Genomic DNA, 10,279 nt, shown 5'->3' on the forward strand with positions numbered 1-10,279 from the left:
TCATAAAAATTCGATTTTCTCGATTTTGTCGGAAAACTATCAATGAAAATTTGCTCTCTACATAATTTTGTTAACCTCAATGCCATCTATGCATATTAATCATAATTTTGAGCGATTGTCCTTACTCATACACTTTGTACTGTCGCCTTGCTAGGATCACAATGAAAAATTCCATATGCTTCTGCAACAGTTCCATCTCAATACGTGATGTTGATTTTGTATAGCATAAATTTCAGATTTATGAAAAAAAATCGTCTCGAAAAGTACACATAATAATTTAGAGTGACCCGCTTTGTTTAGTCCAGCTCAATCTTATCTACTATCAATTCATGTCCGCAACTAGAGGGCGGCCTGCCCCCCCCTAAACTTTTCATGGCCCCTCCAGACCTCAATACAAAATGCTATTATTAATACAAAAATCACAATTTAGATATTTGTAAGACAATTTTAATGACTTGGTTTAAGACAGCGACAAAAATCTAGTTTAAGACAGCGACTAGAAAAATGAACTCAACGGTAGTTGATTAATTATCATGTTGTTTTGGTTTCTTGTTTACTACTTTTTAAATAATGCTTGTATTTATTTCGTAATAACTTATTTATTTAAAAAGTAGTAAACAAGGAACCAAGACAACATGATAATTAATCAACTACCGTTGAGTTCATTTTCTAGTCGCTGCCCTAATCTAGATTTTTGGGTAATTCAAATTTTGGACACACTGTAATTTCTATGGATGACAACACTGATAATTCTTCCGATTCGTATTTTCGAATGTAAAATACCATTATCTATTATTGTGGTAAGTTACATTTCATTATCTCTTTTCACTTACTAAAAACGGGCAAAAGAAACTTTGTTAGCTTTTCAAAAATATTTAGTAGTCTGCCCCCTTAAGAAGAAATAGTACTGTTCAAACCACAGTCAACGATTTTCATTCTTATCCAGACCTATGACGTCATAATTCATTACAAGTTAGCCTATTTCTCTCTATATATAGACAAAAATATTTCAATCATTAGTATTTATATGTTCTAAATTATTAAACTAAATCAATCCACTTGGCGTAACAGCTCTTTGTGGACCTGAGCCGCTGCAACGCCATCTATCAGTGACCAGCTGAACTACGTGGTCAGTCAGCGTGATGCATTGTTTTGTCTCGAACAGGCGTATCAGAAGATTTTAGACTACGGGTAGTGGCCGTCACGTCTTTTACTCACTCGATTCCCCAGTTTGACTCACGACGGTGGATCGACTCCAAAAATTGGGAAGCACCGACTGGGAATCGAACCTTGGATCACGTGGACCTGAGTCCAACACTATAATCACTATACCACGGTTGAAAAATTTTATTATTCTTTGGTTTTGGAAGATGTAAGTCACATTGATATTTTAAAAAAATCAATTTTATCACCACAAACGAAGAGAAAAAGCTCACTTTTTTTTTTTTTTTATCTTGCATAGAATTTAGGTAAGATTGCTTCAAATAAGCGCATACAGGTTCATAAGTCATAAAATGCAGATTTTTTTTTTTTTTTTTTTTTTTTTTTTAAATAGGAGCCTAAGTCTTAAAGTTTAGGTCCTCTTCAGTTTAAAATTTCTTCATTTTAGGATTTGTGCATCTACTCAGAAAAAAAAAGAAAGAAAATAGGACTTGTGCCGCGTCCCCGCTGATAGTATCAATTGCAACTGTACGTAGAACATTTAAAAGGCTAATTTTCACATTTCTTGAGTTTATCCATCTACATATAACAACAGAGAGCTTTTACAAGAGATGTGGGAGGCCCAGTATTTCTGTATGTGAGTGTACATCGATTTGTTAAATCAAATGAATATTGTTTTGTAAGCTTTATGCATTTACTAGCAACTAATAGATATCTCAGTATATAACACATCATGTGATTTCATTGTGAAGTGAATTATGTATATTGAATCATAAATAATAAATTTATTACATTTTCTGGATCGTGCTTTTCCACCCTGAGGATCGCGAAAGGAAAAATGATAAATGTAATTATGATATTTTTTTTAAAAAACGAATTTTTCGTTTTGATAAACATATTTTTAAGAATATTAAGGAAAATTATTATAGGTTCGTTTAAAAACAATTAGAATAAAAGAGGAATGCAAATGGAGAAACTATAGATGGAGACAAGAAAAATACAAATAGGCCTACAACCAAAAATGTATCTTATTAAAACACAATTCAAAATGAATGCTACACACACACATGCAAGTGTAAGCGATAAGCACCGATAATCAAAAAGCTTATCACAAACTAGGTACACTGATGTCCAAAATGATTGTCGCATATCTATAACTGCCTTCTTGTAAGAATATAATTTGTTAATGGTTGTGCAGAGTACTTTTAATACTGACACTATGTATATAAATGGAAAATGTATATTTGTAGTAAATTTCATAGGAAAAGAATCATAAATACGAAAATTAGAATGAATAAAACAAAATGTTGCTAAATTGACCAGAAAGTTTTATTTTCGTTTTATTGTTCTTATATATTGCTCTTTTGACATAAAATTTTCCACATGCTTGTCTTTGCCGATTATACACATACTAACATTATAAGAAATACCGGGCAAATTCGTTATCAAATTATATTCCTACAACAACATATTTATAGACATGCGACAATATTTTTGGACATGAGTGTACACATAGGAGTCGCTAAACTATGTGATAAAATGGGGCCATGGTATGAAGTAGGTTCAGAAAACCTACTCTGCAGAAATCAAATAATAAAGTGAATATTATTTTTTTTTTTCAGTAACGTTCTTGGAGTGTAGCATATAAACACTACGTTCGAATCATAACACGCATCAAAGAAACATCAGTATCACTCAGCGTGTTGTTTCCTAACAAATAGGCACTTTTTGATTATAAAATGATGTAAGTTGGTTTTCTCCATGATGTAAATAGGTATTTGAAGAATATTTCTTGTTGTTGCGATTATTATTATTATTATTATTATTATTATTATTATTATTATTATTATTATTATTATTATTATTATTATTATTATTATTATTATTATTTACATCCCAAGTTTATACAGGGCCTTCTTATGAACTGTTATCCTATCTGATTATACAACTAAAGCATTATTTTATGGTCTCCATCTTGACTTTCCATTCCATGGATTTATATATATTCTTTTGAAATAAACTGGTCTTATAACAGTACAAGTACCATCTTTACTAGTTTCTTTTCTAAATAGATTCAAATATACATCATTCTGTGAAAACTAAGTTCTATGTCGTATAATGTTTATTATTTACAATGAAAATTTAGCTTTAGTCCCAATAGAACCTTCTTTCCAAATTGAAAGACATTTAATTAGTCCTGAAAATGAAATCAATAAATTTAAATCATTAAAATCAGGGTTTATTTTAAAGTACAGAACACTTCCTTATATAAATCAATAAGTTGTTGGTAAACAAAGATGGCAGTCTTTTAAGTCTTACCTGTAACATTCAAAGGATTAATGGCGTTGTCGTGTGACGTCGCTGTGACCATCATCAGAGTCGCACTCAGCAAGCTGAAATGGAAATAACAACATTCAGCTTTATTACTGATTTAAAATACGCTGCACACAAGAACTTGAAATTCGGTATGCTTGTACGTTTTTGTTAACATTACCTAAGTGAAAAAGTAAAAATAAAAATTTCCAACTTTAGAGTGGTTTTACGGGAACTGAAAAATCTTTCCCATGTTATTTATATGGGACGTCTTCTACATCCCAAAATGTTTAAGCACTTCCGGCAGGATTAGAATGATGAAATTTCGCATGATTGTAGTAGCCTTTCGGGACTAACTGACAGGAAAATTGCCAAAAGTGAATATTTTTAATTTTTAAGGGTCTAAAGGGGGATGAAGAAATCCTCATGATATTTATTTATATATATGCATATGTGAGCCCCCTCCTGGCTATACGAACTTCAGTTAGATATTGCCAATGCCGTGCAGTATTGCAAATTCTCAAGGATATTAAATAATCTACTTTGTAAACACGAAATACCAAAATTTGTGACTTTTCCAATTTTCTTTTCTTTCCTTTCTTTCTTTCTTTCTTTTTTTAAATTCTAGCACAGAGATATATTTCACTGAATGTTCAGGAACAACGAGTGAGGTAACATGGCCCCGAGTCTTCCGATGGAACATTAATTTATTTGTTAGTCATGCTAGGAATTGGTCCAAAAACGTACTGCTATAAATTTGGTCCTCAACGAGAATTACGGTCCAGTCTATGGAGGGTCTAGGGGTTGTAAGAGCTGCTTAGGAATCCTTACCCTTTACAGCAATGGTGCTCACCCCCCTCATGTCCATGACGCACCCCCTCAATTGTCTATCCGTAGGTTTTCTTCCATGAAAAAAAAACTTTTCGATTAATTTTTACACCCCCTCAAACATATTTATATAGATTTTTAAAACCCCCTAAATATTTCAATGACGCAGTTTGCGTCATAGCACCCTTTGTGGGCACCCTTGCTTTACAGTGACGACAGTCATTTCGTGTGGAGCATCGAACATACATACACACACACACAGAAGAGAGAGAGAGCCGGCCACTGGATTAATTTATATTTTAAATGCTTCAGTTTGAGTAGCCGTGGTTTGACAGGCTTTAGTGAGTTGTTAATTAGTGTCACCAAAGAGTAGTTGTTCAAAAATTATTCTATTTCACGCCACAATGTACTGTATCTCAAGATGCTTCAGGAAATCGTCTTTGCGTATTGATACCATTTCCTGTTGTTACGATTGAAGCAATAGCTATGTTGGAAACATTTTATTCTGGAAGCAAACTAATCAGTAGCAATATAGGGGACGAGGAATAGGATGTTTCTCATATTAAATCCCCAATGGAAGCTCAAGAGTCTTCCGATAATACAAATGCCGGTAAACATTTAGAGAAAAGAGTAGCCGAGTGGATCATGTTGATCTGAGGCACTCAATTTCCAATTTCATTTTGCACAAATTGGCGGGATTTTAGGTGTTTGTTTCAGGCCGGAGAAGTGGTTAGCGTACGCGCTTGTGGCGTGGAAGACCCGCGTTCAATTCCCGGCGGAAGCTCATGTGGTTCGGATTCCACGTTAATCAGTAGGTCCACGTCTCATATAGCTTCGCTGCTGAAAAGGGACGTTAAACTCGAAATCAACTGAACTACTTTTGCCTTCCATTTTATTTGGCGATTGTAGTTGTGTTTTGAGTTTCTGGCACACAACTGCATGAGTTTCTGGAAGGATCCGAACAATCGTGTATCTCTGTTTCAGTTGCCCCTAAGTTGTGGATTCAGTGTTCTTGAGTTAGTACACTTTCCTTCTTTGTCTGATAGTTCCAGTGGCGGAGAAGTAATTCAGAAGGACTATTCGATTTTTCTAAATCAAGTGGCCGATCTATGTCTCCTGAATCCCCAAGGAACGGCAACTCAACATCTTCATGGATTGTTACAGTTTGGTGCCACTCGAATATTTTACAAGGGCGGGTGTTATGTAGGATAGGTCGGAGGCTCATATCAAAGATATGTCTTCTTGTTTTATGTGATAGGGATGAGGAGAAGTTTGCACACTAGTGAGGTCGGATCACACTAGTTGGGAACTCGAGTTTAACCGAGCACAACCTCATGGTTTGAGTGCGAAAGAAAAAATGAAATGAAATCTTTAAGTTTTACGTCCCATGGTTATGCCGGCTAGCCTAAACGAGACGATGATGATGAGAAATGAATGAAATGATGGAACGAAGGAATAAGGAGGAAACGGAAGAACCCCGAAAGACCCACTATAAAGCTCACTTGGCGTGAGGTGGGATCAAACCAAGAGCCCCATGCACGCTAGGTGAACGCTCTACTACTGAATCACCAAGGCCCCTTTAGAAGGATAGGTCGGAAGCTCATATAACGCAGACGTGTCTTCTTGTCTTATGCGATAGGCGTGGAGAGAAGTTAGCAGAACGGGAAGTTAGCACAGCAGTTTGAAACTCAAGTTTAACCGAACTCAATCTTATGATGGGCCACATTGGCTTAGTGGTAGAGCGTTCACCTCTGGTGCATCGGGGCCCTTGGCTTGATCCCAGCTCGAACCAAGTGAGCTTTGTGGTAGACAAACACCGTGTGCGTGGGGTCTCTCGTGGGTCTCCCGTTTCCTCCCACTTTCTTCATTCCACCATTTCATTCATTTCTCATCATCAGCGTTTCCTTTAGCCTAGCATGGGACGTAAAACTTAAACATTTCATTTCATTTTTTCAGTCTTATGGTTTGAGTGTGAAACAGTAAGAGCAATATCCATTGAACACAATGAGCGAGATTGCAGACATCTCTGAGTTGAATTGCTCCCTAAACGCGCTTAAGAAGTAAAAGGTTCCTATATATATATATATATTTTTTTTTTAGCATTTCACACTACGAGCATGACTTTTAAAAAATTAGGCTTGATATGTTTTATTATTATTATTATCTATGCTGTTATCTGTTAATTCTCTTGTCCAGCCGCAAATATATATAGAAAGAGAGAGGGAAAAAGCCTTGATTGCATTTAGTTGCCAGTGGCTGTGGATGAAAAGAATTCCTTTTATGTTGTGTGGGTTGGAAAGTCCATTTGTCTGTTACACTTTTCCTTTGAAGACGAAAAGTGATAAAGCGTTTCCATTTCAATTGAGCTCTGCATTTGCACCACTGACCTACTCCTTCCTCCGAGTTTCTTTCACCGTCCATCCAAACACTGCTAATTCTTACAGCAAATTTATTACATTCTCTGAAATCATGCTTTCGCACAGGAGTTTTAAAAATGTCGAAATTTGGCCGAATTCCAAGGTCGTAGCCACATAGTTATAAGCATCAGTAACAATGGGTGGCTTAGGATGTCATAACAATTGAGCTTCGGCAATTTATTATTTTTCTTCACTCGTCACCCGAGTAGGCAATATAGTACTATACGGACCATCCAAGTGCATTACTATTTTTCTGTTTTTCCCTTTAGTCTGAGGTTAACAGGAAGTTTCTTACAATTCTGCATCACTGCATGTGTCTAACATTACACTCTTCTGTATCTCCTCTTCTTTTTCTTTTTTCAGTTCCCACTATTCCAAGTGCCTTTTCCACTCTTGTTAACCACTCCTGAATCCGACATTACTACTCGTGTGATCAGTGGCGGCGATTGGGCGTTAAAAGTGGGAGGGCAAGATAAGATCTGAATATTTGTATACCAATGTTAGTTTGCCTGGTTGTTTCTAACATTTTGTTTGACGAAAGGTTGTATAACTAATAGGATACTATATTTTAAAGCTAAAATATCATATATATCTTATTTTATTTTTTACTGAATAAATTGTCAAGAGCAACGCAAGTGTAGTACTAGGTATTCTTAAACAACGAACTTGTAAAAATAGATTTAATTCCTTGCTCATGAACATATTAAAACCCTGTCTGGAAAATTGTGTGATCAGATTATTTAATAACAAATTTCCAAAAGAAATAAATAGAAAGGATAATATTAATCATAGTAATGAATAATGAGGCTTGTTTTGTATGGGGATTAATGAACAACTTACATTTTCAATTCCGCATTTGCCATTAAATGTATGTTATTACTCTTAGAAAATAAAAGACACTAAATACTACAAACGTATGCTACGACATTTAAAGAAATACGCAATTGAAATATTAGTTTGCTTTGAATTGCAATTAAAAGGCAATTCCTGTAGCTTTCTTAACTCCACGGGAAGACAAATAACCAATACGTACTCACGCAACGGCAAATATTATATGGCACCATATTTTTCTATGAACCAGTAATACATACAAAATCTTTACATTTCCAAATGAAACAATATGTATTAAGGGGTCACTTCAAAAATGTGGAGGCAACTCAGTGGCGGATCCAGGAGGCGATCGGGGCAATTCCCCCCCCCCCCCCGATTAGGAAAGTTTTTTTAATGTTATATATAAATAAAACTCATCCCAGAGTTTGGAGTTCTTAAAAGTAGCTCTAAGTAGCAGTATTACAACCCACCGCCCCCCCCATAAGTCCGTCCTGGATCCGCCCTGGGGCAACTGCCCCCTCTTTCCCTCCTAATCGCCGCCACTGTGTGTGATTATCACATTTTTTAATCTTCCATTGTTCTCTTATGTTTTATTCTTCTATTTCTCTTTGTATGCTTTCTGCAGGTTTTTTATTTGTGGAATTTAGTTGTATCTCTTCTGTTTCCTTTGCTTATTACTGTGATGTGCGGTCTGTTATGATGCAGCCTACTTCTTTGTCGATAAGTATTGTTCTGTCCCAATGAAGTTTGTACTCGTCTCTTTCTAATACGGTACTTCTTCTGCTATCATTTTCTGTTTCAATGCTATTTCTTATGTATGATTTTTGGCAATCTTTCGTGTCTTTCTTCAGTGGCGAGTCTACAAGGTAAAACTGGAGGATCAACCAGAACCCAAACTATGATAGGTGTATCATGAGTTTACTGTAAACTTTCAAAAAAAAAAAAAAAAAATATATATATATATATATATATATATATATATATATATATATATATATATATATATATATATATATATATATATATATATATATAAATAATAACTTAAATTATTTTTGTCGCTCAAAAACTGGGGGACCCGGCCCCCCGGCCCTGGGCTAGATCCACCATTGCCTTTCCTTGTACTGAATTTGTTATAGTTGAGCACCCACTTGTGATATGCTGCATTGTGTCTGCATATATTGACATTTGCATTCGTCATGGCATATTGTGATTTTTTTCAGAATATGTTTTCTGTGGTGCTTTGTATGGATTATTCCTCCTCTTATTCCTGCTCTTATTCCTCCCATGAAGCTTTCTGTCTCTGATATATTTATCTAAGTCTCCTACTTTCATCCACTTTATTATTATTATTATTATTATTATTATTATTATTATTATTATTATTATTATTATTATTATTATTATTATTATTATTATTATTATTATTATTATTCAGAGACCCTCCCAGACATACAATACTCATTATTCTACATAGAGTTTCCCAATTGTACACTGCTCTTTGTATACGAAGAACTATTTAAAATACAAAATTGAATCACACAACATGAGCTGTATCATATTGGGAACGTTCGGAGTACTACATATGTGCTGGGCGGACGTTTTTATATGGGAGGATACGTCGTATAGCGTACTAAATCTAGCTTATGCTCAGCTTCAATTTACGGAAGAATATACGTATATGCTATATTTTAGAAAAAAAAATGAGCGTAAAGCTGCCAGAAATTCTTGCACATGATGAGAGTTAATAGTTATGTGATCCTGTTCCGTGTCTTATCTGATACATAACTTAGATCTTATTAATACGTTGGTGTGAATGGAATGGCCGTTTGCACAAAACGCGTCTCATATCGAACCTCCTGTTCTGTGCATTCCTACCACACAACCCATGACAGTTGATCTATCCATGTTTATCAATTTATTATTGAGAGGGTTCATTATCGGATGGCTTGCTGAATGTAAAATAAGGCGCTTCAGGGGCGTACTCACGGAGGATCCACCGGGTTCGGACCTCCACCCCAAATTTCGTACCTCGACATACATTTGTACTCTTTCTTAATAATTATACTTGTTTAGCAGACAAATACTCCATATAAACTAAAGATTTGACCTTACTCATCATCTCGGTTAGCGTACACGCCTTTGGCGTGGGAGACCCGGGTTCGATTCTCGGTGGAAGCTCATGTGGTTTGGATTCCACGTTAATCAGTAGGTCCACGTCTCATATAGCCTCGCTGCTGAAAGGGACGCTAAACTAAATTCAACTCAAGTTACTCATCATCTGTATTATTTCCCTTCTGACAAAAACAATCTAATGTTATCATTTTTCGTGAGAATATAAGTGTCGTCACTTAGAAATCACGTATCTTATTTTATCGGCTGTAGTATAACACGCGTTCGATACTACATGAACATAATATTTAGTATTATTGGAATGTCCCAAATTTTGGACCCATCCCCACAAAAATTTCTAGGTGCGCACCTGAGATGCTCTGAACGATTAGTGAAGCAAAATAATTAAAATTGGTACGTACTACTTTCTGATTAGTCTTTAGACAAAGCTTCAATACCCATCTCTTCAATCTCTCTGGATTACTGTGTCCCTAGGATAGATGACACGTGCTGCCATCTATTCACTATTGCTTACACTAATTGCTTGAATGAATAATTGAGTAACGTTTCATCATTCATTAAGAAAGAACGGCGCCTGTTTTCGTCGGAAAAGAAGC

The 10,279-nt window shown here is 35.4% G+C and overlaps 1 protein-coding gene across 1 annotated transcript in view; it reads right to left on the bottom strand.

Moving 5' to 3' along the window:
• Positions 1 to 3,553, bottom strand: part of LOC145665066 (uncharacterized) — a 133,938-nt gene extending 130,385 nt beyond the window's left edge. Inside the window, exon 1 of the mRNA XM_081732326.1 lies at positions 3,481 to 3,553. Coding sequence (XP_081588452.1) covers positions 3,481 to 3,535 — 55 coding nt within the window. The 5' untranslated portion in view covers positions 3,536 to 3,553. The remainder of the gene's footprint in view (positions 1 to 3,480) is intronic.
• Positions 3,554 to 10,279: the final 6,726 nt, after the last annotated feature.

Source organism: Thermobia domestica, chromosome 11 (assembly GCF_964235325.1).
Source record: "Thermobia domestica chromosome 11, izTheDome1.hap1.1, whole genome shotgun sequence".
In the NCBI taxonomy this organism is placed as follows: Eukaryota; Metazoa; Arthropoda; class Insecta; order Zygentoma; family Lepismatidae; genus Thermobia; species Thermobia domestica.